Below are 13689 nucleotides of genomic sequence, written 5' to 3' on the forward strand. Positions count from 1 at the left end.
TCTGTAGTAGAAAACACACTACATGAGAAGAATGTCACATGTTAAATAGCATAGCATTAATACAATTTTACTGCTCTCTCCCAAAAAGAGCTGTAATTTTTTTTTTTTCCTGGCAGAGTACTCAAAATTACAGTATGATGCCTTTTTCCCCAAATCACAGTGTTCCATAGGACCACATTAGTAATGAGACAGTTCTGCTGGTGACTTGGCAAGCTTTCAGATAAACTGATGCCTGACTTTTTGTCCCTAGTTGGGAGTGCGGCTGCCGTGTGCCCTACGTGTGATTCAGCAAGAGGCCAGAGTAGCGCACATATTCCCCAGAGCCAGATAATGGTATTCTGTTTCCTATAGATTTTTTGAACTTGTAGTTTTAATTCCAGATTGGAATCAAACTCACTGCTGAAACCTTGCAGTAGCCATCTGTGAAACAAAATTATTATTCTCCTGCTTTCTTGTTACAGTCCTAGTACTCTACTGAGTTTACCTGCTGATGGTATTGTGGGTGATACAGGGGAGGATATGGATTTGTAAAAGTGATGTAATTGGCATTTTTCTTTTTTTCAAGAGAAACAGGCATTTCTCTTTTTCAGGAGAACAAGCATTTTTCTTTTTTCAAACCAGATCTCTTTTTCGTTGTGACATGGTTCAGAGCGATCTCTGTTCAGCATGTGCTGAAGCATTTGGCTGAGGAAGGAGACAGATTTAAGCACATGCTCTTGATTCTGGTCCGTTGGTCTCTGATACCAGCTTTGCTAACAGATGTGGTGATGTGTGTTACAGGAAGCTGTACTGGACAGACCAGGGAACTGACAGTGGAGTCCCAGCAAAGGTTGCCAGTGCAAACATGGATGGATCAGGCGTACAAACCCTCTTCACTGGCAACCTTGACCATGTAGAGTTCGTTACCGTTGACATTAAAGAACAAAAGTTGTACTGGGCTGTCACAAGCACAGGAGTGGTAGGAGATGTTTTCTAATTGCTCACATGACTTATTCAGTTACTTCAGTTTACTTATGTAACTGGGAGTTGCAGGACTGAGTAAAATCTGAGTAACTGTTGTTACTGGTTACCATTAAAAATATACCATTAATTTGAATGAAAAACTGGAAAATATTATTGGCCTCCTGCTGGCCCTTCTTACCTTGTGCATAAAGATCTGTATGAAGAGACTTTAGTAGCATATGTTGCATTTTAATTTTGTATTGTAACACTGAACTTTTATTATAAGAAATGTAATATTAATCTTTAAACTGATTTCTTAGATTGAGAGAGGCAATGTGGACGGTACAAATCGTGTGACTCTGGTGGTTCATCTTTCCCATCCATGGGGAATTGCTGTGTATGATACCTTTCTGTACTACACTGATCGAGATTATGAAGTTATTGAAAGAGTTGACAAGTCCACTGGAGGAAACAAAGTAGTACTGAGAGATAATGTCCCAAGACTGAAGTGCCTACGTGTGTATTACAGAGACAGTGAGTATTTGCTAAAGAGATATTTCAAGATACCAAACTTGCAAAAACTTGAACTTTCCTCAGAGACAGAATGCATGTTCTTTCAAAGCAAATGGTTTGATTAGGCTTTCAGAAAAACTGTCAAAAGCATTTACCTGTTTTTGCTAAAGCACCATCTAGTTAAGGCATTTGTTAGCACATGTAGTTTTAGTAAAATATTGTCAATGTACTGCTGACTAAATAGCAGATTTTGTTAGTTTGGCTTCAAATATATCCATTTTATTTGATTCTTGGTGACAAGAAATCAGCAAATCCATTGTTAATGCTTATGTGCTAAAATGTACAGTGGTTTGACCTTCGTTTTTGTCAACTGGATGTTCATACTATGCAAGTGCATGAATTTGGTTATATACCTGTGGGAGTTTGTGATGATATGGTTCAGATTTTATGTCTTGTCATGTATGTCTTTCACAGATTCAGCTGGTTCTTCAAATGGCTGCAGTAATAATATTGGAGTTTGTCAGCAGCTTTGCTTGCCTCTACCTGGTGGATTATTCTCTTGTGCCTGTGCTACTGGCTTTCAGCTAAATCCTGATAACAGAACCTGTTCCCCATACAGTTCATTTGTAATTGTTTCTATGCTTTCTGCAATTAAAGGATTTAGTTTAGAGACATCTGATCACTCTGAAGCCATGGTACCACTGGCAGGAAGAGGTAAGTGAATATTATAGTAGGAAAAAATCTTATAATGCCTAATGTTTTTGCATTTCTTCCTGGCATAGCACATGTTTTAAATATGTTTCTTTATATCAAGGTTCATTAATTATTACTTTTCAAAATGTTTCAGGACGAAATGCACTTCATGTAGATGTTCACATGCCTTCTGGTTTCATTTTCTGGTGTGACTTCAGTAGCACGGTTTCTTCTCAGAACGCAATACGTAAAATTAAACCTGATGGTTCTTATTTTAGAAATGTTGTTACAAATGGAATAGGACGAAATGGAATCCGTGGCATTGCAATTGACTGGGTAGCAGGTAAGCATAGCTGAATTTGGAGGAACGTTGTTCTTCACAGATTGTAAAATTTTTAGACTAACAAAAATGGATCCTAATGGAAATATTTTGAATGGAATTCCTATGAATCTAACTTGTGATTTTAAAACAAGAGGAAGTAATGAAGGCCTCTTATGTTTATATACATGTGTAAAAATGAAAGTTTATCAGAGCAGATATATAGAACCTTTTCTCTCATGATGCTTTTGTAATTCTCTTGGGTCTCTTTTCCTGCTTGTTCATTCATTAGTAGCTGTTATCCAGTGTACTACTATACTTTATTACCATAGTGGAAAACCAGAAGAAGAGTGCACAAAAGTTGTCTGATGACATTATTGATAAGAAAGAAGGACCCTTTATCTACCCGCAGATTGCTGTAAACAAACCTTATAAATTATAGTGAAAAGTAAAGAAAGCAGAAGAAGTACTTTGGTTTTGAACTTTGATTTTCCCAGCTGCACTTCCTGTTCCTATTTAAACATATGAGAGATTAATTCAAACGTTAAGTCTTCAGAAAGTGATCATCAACTCTAAGTTGCTGACCATTGTCGTTAATACATTTATTTTATACATACTGTATATAATGTTTTGCAAAAGTTATTCTGTTGATGGATATGCTTGTTGAGATGTGCTTTAGAATAATAATCTACTGTATACATTTCATTTAGTTACTGTAGACAGTGCTGTGCCGTAACATTTCATAGTTGGGCATTGTAAAAGGTAAAGAGATAAGAATATGGAAGGGCAAGCCAAAGGCTTAGATTTAAAAGAAAAAATAAAGTACACCTAAAGAACAACTGTAGTTAATGCACTTTTGATCTTATGTCATTGATTTGCCCCATGGAAATCCATGAAGATTTCAAAGTTAATTGACTGTTGTCAGTTTGGGTGTCTTCTAATTCTCGAAGTGTAGGCAAGTTCCTTATGCTTCTGACTGCTGAGATGTTTATGGATATTCATTTTATAGTTCGGTATTTTATCAACTCATGTTTCTTGGGTGTTGATGCTATATGTTGACATCCTGTTTTGTTTTTCTGCCTTTTTTTTATTTTTCTTTAAAAACAGGAAATCTTTATTTTACAAATGCATTCCTGGCAGAGACTTTTATAGAAGTTTTGCGTTTAAACACAACTTATCGCCGTGTTCTGCTTAAAACTACCATAGATATGCCAAGGCACATAGTAGTTGACCCCAAAACCAGATATCTGTTCTGGGCAGATTATGGGCAAAATCCAAAGATTGAACGTGCATTTCTTGACTGCACCAACAGAACAGTTCTTGTATCTGAGGGCATTGTCACACCTCGTGGGCTGGCCATAGATCACAGCAATGGATACATTTACTGGGTGGATGATTCCCTAGATATGATTGCAAGAATTCAGCCTGATGGTGGTGAAGTTGAAATTGTGCGTTACGGTAGTCGCTATCCAACTCCATATGGTATCACCATATTTGGAAATTCTATGATCTGGGTAGATCGGAACCTGAAAAAAGTCTTCCAAGCCAGCAAGGAGCCAGGCAATACTGATCAACCAACAGTAATACGAGACAACATTAACTGGCTAAGGGATGTTACCATTTATGACAGGCGTTTCCAGTCACGTTCGCCCCTTGATGTCAACAACAATCCTTGTTTGGACAACAATGGAGGCTGTTCTCACCTGTGTTTTGCCCTGCCTGATGTGCAAACACCCAGATGTGGCTGTGCCTTTGGAACGCTAGGCAGTGATGGCAAGAGATGTTCCATTTCAACTGATGATTACTTGATTTTTGCTCTTGAGAATGCTCTCAGAAGTATCCACCTAGATCCTGAAAATCACAGTCCTCCCTTCCGCACAGTCAATGTGTTAAGAACTGCGGTGGCCCTGGATTTTGACAGCATAAACAACCGAATATATTTTACCCAAAGTTATCCTTCGGGGACAGGAAGAATCAGTTATATTAGTATCTACCCAGGAATTAGCTCTCCAACAGTAGTTGCGTCTGGTAAGTGCACTGAAATGTGACACAAAGTAAGTGTATTGAAAATAATGGACTGCAGCACCTAGCACTATTTCAGCAGGTATTTTTATGCTAATGATCAAGGTAGACTATTTAATTAAGATGTTTGAAATGCTCCTTTTGATTCTTCTCATTAGTTTTTTCTTCTTCTGAGATTCTTATTTCATCTTGAGGACAATGAAATGGAAATATAAAACTGATTAAATATTTTTATTATATATACAGAAAAGTATATGCAATAAATTAAAATTATATATAGCAAATTAATCTTACAGAGTGAGGGATGATTCCTGCTACTTGGAGAACAGCAACCAGAACTTAGGTCTATGTGACCAAAAAGTCTTTGTAACACTATTGCATACACAGAACTGCCTGAGTCTTAAGTATTAGTTCTTGAGTATTAGTTTTAAATGGACAAATTTGCATTGATACCAATGGCTTTTTAAGAACATCTTTGGTGTTGCCATATTATTATAGGTGAAGAGTATTCCAGTGTCTCAGGAAACTATACTGAATTTGTGTGTGTGTGTTTGCTTGCATGTGCCTAAGACCTGGGTACTCCAGATGGCATAGCCTTTGACTGGATCAACAACAGAGTTTACTACAGTGAGTACCTCAATCAGACCATCAGCTCAATGGCTGTGGATGGCTCCAACCGCACAGTGATCGCCCGGGTTCCACGACCAAGAGCCATTGTGTTAGATCCCTGCAGAGGGTATGTGTTCCTCTCCATATACTTTATTTTGACTGCAGGTGAAACTACAATTTAGACTTTGATGAAAGCTGCCAGATCCTTCCTGTCCTGAGCCATGGGTTCCAGATATGCATAGCCATCCTAGATCTGACTCTTCAGGTTTAAGTTTTCCAAGCTGATCTCAGCCTCAGAGATTTGAATTTTCTTCTGAGATATTTAGAACATTTGTCAATCTGTAGTGTATGAGGCTCCACTTAGTGCTGGTGGAAGCTAGGTGCTGGGGGTAAATGAGAACGATGTTCAAAGCAGGTGTTTGACAAGCAACTAACCATCCATTTGTAAGGCAGAAAAATAAAAAGGGTATTTCTTGAAACCAAGGTTTCTTCAAGAATATCATATCATATCATGATCATGAGGTGACATTGCCAAGAGATCTCTCTATTTTGAGTCTTGTATAATCTTTCCCTTTTTCTATCATATTTCCTGAGTGCCTCAGAGGAGTTCTTGTTTCAATATCAGAACATTCCCCGAGAGGCTGGGGGCATTATTCTATTATACTGTATTTCTTATTTAATCACCAATTATACTGTATTTCAAATGAAGAAAGATAAGAAAGAGATGAATTGACTTCACTGGATTCCCATAGGAGCTGGAAAAACTTTTCTGAAGTTCATTCAAGTGGAGCCCAGGGATCCCTGCTTGAAGATGTCCTTGTCAAAGTGGGCCAAAACAGAGGAAGAAGTTGTTTCCCACTAGTTTTGCCCTACACGCTTCAGTGAGAGACACCAGGGTGGAGATATCCGGGAGCAGATAAGAGCTTCATGAGCTTTATTTGTTGAATAGATAACCTTACAGTCATGTTATTGACAGGTATATGTACTGGACTGACTGGAGTTCAAATGCAAAGATAGAAAGAGCTACACTTGGAGGAAACTTCAGAACACCTATTGTGAGCACCAATTTGGTATGGCCAAATGGGCTTACCCTGGACTATGAAGAACAGCAGCTATACTGGGCTGATGCAAATCTGTATGTATTGATAGCATACTTGTTGATTTACATTTGGTTATTTTTTAATACATTGATTATTTATTTTCCCTCATTTTTTAAACTGTTTTTCAGCATTTCAATGGGACTTGATACTTTGTATTATAGAATGTTAAGAGTTACTTAATAGTGTTGCAAAGCTAAGTCTTGATATTGATGTGAAACTAGTGTGCCATAAGGAGTTTTGTTATGCCACAGTCTAGATTTAGCCCACTGCTTTATGGCATTTGTACCTGCTGGCAGTTTGTTTATCTTCCTTGCAACTTAGGACTTTTACAAGCACCCCCTGTAACAAATATAATCCTGGTGCACATTTTATGTCATTCATTGTTTGTGGTTAATTCTTGTCACCTGTAGAATTTGGCATGGTGTTCTTGTTGTTGCCTACCAGGCAGAACTCTACCCTTCAATTTATGCCACCACTATTTCTGCTGTCAGCAAGAAGGTTTTTAAAACTAATTTCCTTTGCATCCATTCAAATTCACCCATGGTCTCAGAGAAATCACTGCAGCAATTAGACCTTTCCCCTCTGGTTCCTTCAGCACAGCAGTTCTTTTGCAGGCTTCTCCTTCACTGTGATGGAAAAGTGATGTCTGTAATGTAGTGACTGTGGTGGTCTGTGCCTGTGTGGGATCTTCTGGGAGGAAGTTGATCTGATTTGGATTCATCTGTGTGCAGGAGGAAAGGGCACCTGTAATGGGACCCTCTGTTTTAAGGGGAATACAGGATGTCAAATGAGACATCCTCTTTTCTCTTTCAGACTCTAGTTAATAGAGCTAGGGAAGCATATTCTTAAACTGTGAAGTCTTGTTTATTCTGACTTTCATGGGGAGGGCCTTTACCTGTTCAGAGGGACAGGTACCAGAATGGGGTAAGATGTGAAGACCAGACACTCAAAAATGACAATGCTCTTTACCTCTGAAGGCACCAAGTGAACCCAAGGGTGAGCCATATATTCTCCTCCATTTTAACTCTTGCTTATTCTCATCTTGCTTATGCTCATTTCCCAGGGGTGCTATCTCTTTTCCTCTAAAACAGGATTTCTTTTATTTTGCTCTAGACCGTCCTGTTGGCTTTTAAGTGTTGTGGTACAATTAGGCACACCCAACTCTTTAGATTCATCTCAAGCAGATGGAATGTATGTGCTGGTTGTGTTCTGTTCCTTTCATGTAACTTCACAGGTTACTGCATGCAACATAGTAAGCATCCCTCCCAGATAGCATGCTGACACTTGGGAAATATGTACAGGGCTCTCACTAAAAAGCTTCCTGTGGCGTAAAAGGGTAAAATTACCTGACCCCATATTTCAGAAGAGTTGCATTTGAGCTTATTTTCTTTTGTAGAAGCACAATTTCATAGAAAAGTGCCTTTCTGCACTTTTCCCACAACTGTTCCTTCACATTAAAGCTTTTGCCTTATGAAGTGTCTGCCTGTTATTATTTTCCTATAATAATCACTAAAATTCTATGTTTCTTTCTACTGCTTTTATGAAATGCAGCTTTTTCCTTCTTACTAATGATGACAAAGGAGATGAGCTGTTCAGCTTGTTGAGAAATTCCTTATCGGCTCATTTTCTCTCATTAGCCATTTTCATTCTTATTCAACCCACACTGGCAGTCCAGTAAATGCCTTAAATACAATTAGTAATAATTAAATTTTGTCTCTAGCAGAGACTTAAACACACAGTTGCTTTAAGATTAGATAAAATAAGTTCAAGTGATTTTTTTCTTACTGCTAGTGCTAAGTTGTAGTAGCAATTCTCTGTTTCTGTGAGAACTCTTGGTGGCTTGATCCAGAGGGTGGAGCTCTGTGGCTCCTTGAAGTCCTGTTTGTTGGAATTTTGTTTATCATTGCAAACATTGTTCCTAAGATAGAATTAAAACTGGAAGATCAACTAGTAAGAAATGTTTATCTTACGCTATATATTTGTCACAATTAGATATATATTTGGTGCTTATATGTATATTAGAACTGTTTTTCCATCCGCTATTATGTGAGAAATAGCAGAAAATGCATGTTTATACCCTCATAGATTTGCTTGTATTTCCTGATTGTCTAAATTTGGATCTGCAGAAGATTAGACTGAAACGAAAGCATGTCCCATTTCATGGGACTGTTGGTTTGCTCCTATTAATAGTATAAGAAGTCATTAACATTGCACCCATTGAGGAAGTGTATTCTCTCATGAAGTTTTGCATTCATTTTATCTCTCAGTAGCATAGTTATTTAAACATTTCAGTCTTCAGCCTAATTGCTCCCAGTGTGTTATTGTGTCAGTATTACAGAGCTGCTACTCTGCCTCACTATTGAAGCCATAGATTGGAAAATTTGAGATATTAAACTCAAACCAGCACCCTACATATTGGTGCATGTTACTGAAATGGTGGATAATAGGTGCAAGACTAATTGGGGCATGGCTGTATACACAAGTTAAAATACTTCTTTCTTTTAAGATGTAATGATGTCTTTATTATTTTAGGCAGAAGATTGAGCGATGCACTCTCACTGGTACAAATCGTGAGGTAATTGTTAGCACTGCTCTGCATCCATTTGCAATGACTTTGTTTGATCAGCACATATATTGGACAGACTGGAACACACGAAGCATTTACCGAGCTAATAAGTATGATGGTTCAGATCAGATTGTGATGATCATGAATCTTCCACGAAGACCAATGGATATTCATGTCTGGGCAAAAAGTAAGCAGCAGCAGTGTACAAACCCCTGCAACCAATTCAATGGTGGCTGCAGTCACATCTGTGCACCAGGTAAGCTGTTATACTTGATGACTGGAAGCTATTAGTGTTGTCTGCTCATAATATAACAGTTTTAGTCACATGGGGACAGCTGAAATATTTATTTTTCCTTTTATTTTATTTATAAATGCAATCAAAATGATTGTCATTCAAGGTCACGGTATTTTACCAACACAACTGAGGGTTGTGTCTGAGAACTGTCACAAATAAGAATTACAGATTTCTCTGATGTAAACCAAAACATTGTTTTCTGGGTTTTTAACTTTTTTTTTCCCCCACGGGATGAGACAGGAAGTGAGCTCTGCAGAATATGGTTACCTTAGGAATACATACTGATGTGCTGTATACTGAACAGATGTTTCCTATCACATATGTAAAAAATCTTTATGGTCACTATTTCTTTATCCCATGGTATTATGAAGTCTTTCCCTAATGATTAATTTCTAAACTAAACATTTCTACTGCCTCACTTTAAATGTTGGACAATTACTAAGAAGAAAGCACAAAGTGATTTTTATCTACACGGTGGGGCAGGTGTCCTTTTGAGTCATGGACTCCAGAAACATGGTCTGTATCCTCAACTGCATATTGAGGTGAAACCTGAGTGACATATGTATGTCATCTTGTATCTCTCCTTTTGAATGTGTAAGGAGAGAGTTGAAATGATCCAACAGGTCACCAGTCCAGATGGTCAGGAAACCAGAATGGCAGTGTACCCAAAGAGCATCCCTGTTACTGGGCTGATTTGTGTGTTGTGGATTTTTGGAAGTTACCATCCTTGACTTTGCAGAACTCATTCAATGTCTGCTTTCGGTTTTAGCATCTTAAATGCCCTTAAAAATCTGTCTTGCCTGAAACCAACTCAAACTTCTCATTGATTTTGAGAAGAGCGGTTAATCTGGTGCTAGGACTTCTGAAACCCATTTAGATTTTGAGGGATAGTCTCAGCTGGTGTAGATCTGATATTTGAAAGTATCAGATGCCCTCTTGCTACACCCAAAAACTCTTTGGACAACAAGCAAATATTAAGATACTCCAAATTTTGATCTCAGTTCCTCTACGGAACTCTGAAATACCTCTTGTGGGTTTTAATGGGTTTGCAAATATGCTTAAATGAGATAAAAATCTGTCTAAGACACCACACTTCTATCTGACCAGATAGATCTTAAATGAGCGGTGAGCATTTCATTGCCTTTTCCATTGTTACAGGTAGAAACATTTCACAGAACCCTATCTAAAGCATTAATGCTAAATTTGTTTCATTTTTTGTCTCTCCCTTTTTTATTTTTTTTTTTTATTATTATTTTTTAAACTGTCAAACATAAATTTAGGTCCAGCTGGTGCAGAATGTCAGTGCCCCTATGAAGGTCGCTGGTATTTAGCCAATAATAACAAGCACTGTATTGTGGATAATGGTACCAGGTGTGATACTGGTTTCTTCACATGCCTTAATGGGCAGTGTATCTCTGAGCGATGGAAATGCGACAACGACAATGATTGTGGTGATGGCAGTGACGAGTTGGAAAGTGTGTGTGGTAAGCATTTAAAATAACTGCATGAGAAAGTGATATCTTGTCTGTACTGTATTCTCTGTCACTTTTATGGCTTTACGATCATGGATCTTATGGCTGTAGTTTGGAAAGAATCTCTTGCTTGCTCACAGACTGGAGGTCTGCATAGCAACTGATTTGCTCTAGAATCCAAAAGCAGTATAGTATTGAATTTTTATAACGTGTAGCAAATTTCTACCTTGTTTAACTCAAATACGTATTTTACTTTTCATGCAGTCCGTTTTGCTGCTGTGTTTGCCCTGGCAGGTAAAAACATTGTGATTGTACTTGTTACTTTGTCAGAGAACTTTCCGTTTTATCTGTGTATATTTTTTTCTAATATTTTTTTTTTTCCTGCAGCTTTCCATACTTGTCAGCCAACAGCTTTTACCTGTGGCAATGGGCGCTGCATACCCTATCATTACCGCTGTGATCACTACAATGACTGTGGAGATAACAGTGACGAGGTTGGCTGCTTGTTCCGAACTTGTGACTCCCACACAGAATTTACTTGCAATAATGGAAGGTGTATATCTCTTCAGTACGTCTGCAATGGAGTAAACAACTGTTACGATAATGGCACATCAGATGAGAGAAATTGCCGTAAGTTTATCCTAATTACGTAGTGCCTATTTGAGTCTGACTCTTTGGAGGCAAATGTGTTTGTGTCTCAAGAACTATGACAAAAATCAGCAAGGAGGATAAAAGATTTCTTTACTTATGTTACACAAAGATTCTGCTTTGTGTTATTTGAAGAAATTAGAATTGTTGAAAGCTATTCCAGAGTACTTTTAAGATACTAAATGATAACTATTGCTTTAAATCAGGGGTCGCAAAGTCATTTTCATCGGGGGCCACATCAGCCTCGTGGTTGCCTTCAAAGGGCCAAATGTAATTTTAGGACTGCATAAATGTAGGTAGTAACATTCAGCCCTTTGAAGGCAACCGCTAGGCTGATGTGGCCTCCAGTGAAAATGAGTTTGGCAGATCTGCTTTAAATAGTCTGCCTAGATGCAATAAATGCCCATGCAGTGCTTAATGTTAGGTCTTGTGGGTAGTCCCATGAACTTCAAAAAGATTATTTAAGATGAGTTTGCTGCAGGGTTTGTAATTTTGCAGGATTAGTCTGGAGTTTGACAGTGGGTTTTTATTTTGTATCATGCTGTATTAATGTCACAGTTTAACCCCAGCCAGCAACTAAGCACCACACAGCCACTCGCTCGTGCCCTCTCTGTGCCTCCTCTCCCCAGTGGGCTGAGGGAGAGAATCGGAAGAGTAAAACCGAGAAAACTTGTGGATGGAGATACAGACAGTTTAATAAGTAAAGCAAAAGCCATGAACACAAGCAAAGCAAAGCAAGGAATTCTTTCACCACTTCCCATAGGCAGGCAGGTCTTCAGCCATCTCCAGGAAAGCCGGGATCCATCACACGTAATGGTTACTTGGAAAGACAGATGCCATCACACCTAACATCCCCCTCATTCCTTCTTCTTCCCCCAGCTTTATATGGTGGGCATGATGCCATATGCTATGGAATATATGGAGACACAGCTATCCTGCCTGTGTCCCCTCCCAGCTTCTTGTGCACCTCCAATCTCCTCACTCGTGGGTGGTGCGAGAGGCAGAAAAGGCCCTGACTCTGTATAAGCCCTGATAAGCAATAACAAAAGCATCCCCATAGTATCAACACTGTTTCCAGCACAAATCCAAACCATAGCCCTATACTAGCTGCTAAGAAGAAAATTAATTCTATCCCAGCCAAAACCAGCACAATTATACTAGATTTAAGCATTATTTGTGACAATTTTTTTATTCCCAGTGAAATCTGTATATTTGAAATTCTTGGTCTGTTACACATTTGTAGTTGGTCTGATGATTCATATAGTACCAGCTGGTTGCAAATGCAAGCATTGTAGTGTGAATACACGTCAGTCCACATTCCCTCACCCACAATTATTGGCATGTGTTTCTTTGGTCATATTTTTGTCAATAAAAGCAGTTGTCTAGTTGTTTCCATATAGCATGAGCAGTATTAGTGCACTTTAGCAGTGAGCGTCATGGGACTCTTTATAACAATATTATGTATCTTTCAATAAGATGCAGCTTAACGGTATTAAAAAAAGCTCTAAAGAACTTTTGCTTTTTTATTTTTTCCCCTCTCTCCTTAAAGCGGATCGCACTTGCCAGTCTGGTTTTACAAAATGTCAAAGTACAAATATTTGCATTCCTCGAACGTATTTGTGTGACGGTGATAATGACTGTGGAGATATGAGTGACGAGAGCCCTACTCACTGTGGTAAGTTAATAGGGAATCGGTTACTTTTCTTGTATGTCAGTAACTTACTCTACTGGTCTTTACTTTTGACATAGCTCCAAGTGTCCTCAAGACATCTACTCTTGTAAAACTGAAGAGTTATAAGGTATATGCATTGTATTATTAGCTCTCAATGATCATGCTTTTATCTAATAAAAAAGACCATAATTTTTTTCAGCATTTTTGTACAGCTTTTGGGGGATCATTACTTATTTTGTTCTGTATCCTTTATGGTTTTACAAGGTAATTGGCACTTAAGTATTATAGTGGGTTGGCTTTTTCGAGAATGTAAACATAAAAGTAGTTTTCCTTCTAACTGGATGAATTTGTGTATAGTCTCACATGTAATTTCTTGTAGCTCTTTCATGTAGTTATGTATGCCTCAGCATATGGTTCATTGTTCATTATAGCTTCCAGTTACTGTATAAATGTGTCTAGTTTTCAATCAGACTTAATTACAAACTAGTTTAGCTTTGCTAGTGCAGATATTTGTATTAGGTAGTAGTTAGGTAGTACATATGTACATAAAATGTTTCGGATCAGTTTGTAAAACATACTGGATATTTGCAGATAATATTTTATTTTTAGAATTGCCTGAGTGGATTATTTTTGCCTTCACTAGTTTTCCTAAAGGTAACTGCCTTGAATTAACTATGCCATGATTTTTCTAAAATATGAGTTCAATGTTTCTAGCCAGAATGTGGCCACTTTTAATCTATGGACCCCTACATGTCAAAAATATATGGCCATAGTGGGCCTTACACTGCTCATGAAAGGTGTGCTTTGTCCCATCTCCTGTATATGTGCCAGTGGCACT

General features: G+C 38.1%; 1 protein-coding gene across 2 annotated transcripts in view; it reads left to right on the top strand.

Annotated features, from left to right (window-relative positions):
- Positions 1–13689, top strand: part of LRP2 (LDL receptor related protein 2) — a gene marked incomplete at both ends in the record, with an annotated part of 118198 nt that overhangs the window by 65645 nt on the left and 38864 nt on the right. For both annotated transcript variants that reach the window (XM_082056654.1, XM_082056655.1), the window contains 11 exons: positions 781–958; positions 1263–1476; positions 1930–2169; positions 2303–2491; positions 3575–4495; positions 5060–5225; positions 6075–6233; positions 8731–9020; positions 10340–10543; positions 10919–11161; positions 12729–12854. In XM_082056654.1, coding sequence (XP_081912780.1) covers positions 781–958; positions 1263–1476; positions 1930–2169; positions 2303–2491; positions 3575–4495; positions 5060–5225; positions 6075–6233; positions 8731–9020; positions 10340–10543; positions 10919–11161; positions 12729–12854 — 2930 coding nt within the window. The remainder of the gene's footprint in view (positions 1–780; positions 959–1262; positions 1477–1929; positions 2170–2302; positions 2492–3574; positions 4496–5059; positions 5226–6074; positions 6234–8730; positions 9021–10339; positions 10544–10918; positions 11162–12728; positions 12855–13689) is intronic.

The sequence above is a fragment of the Streptopelia decaocto genome, assembly GCF_964273445.1.
Source record: "Streptopelia decaocto genome assembly, chromosome: 6".
NCBI classification, from domain to species: Eukaryota; Metazoa; Chordata; class Aves; order Columbiformes; family Columbidae; genus Streptopelia; species Streptopelia decaocto.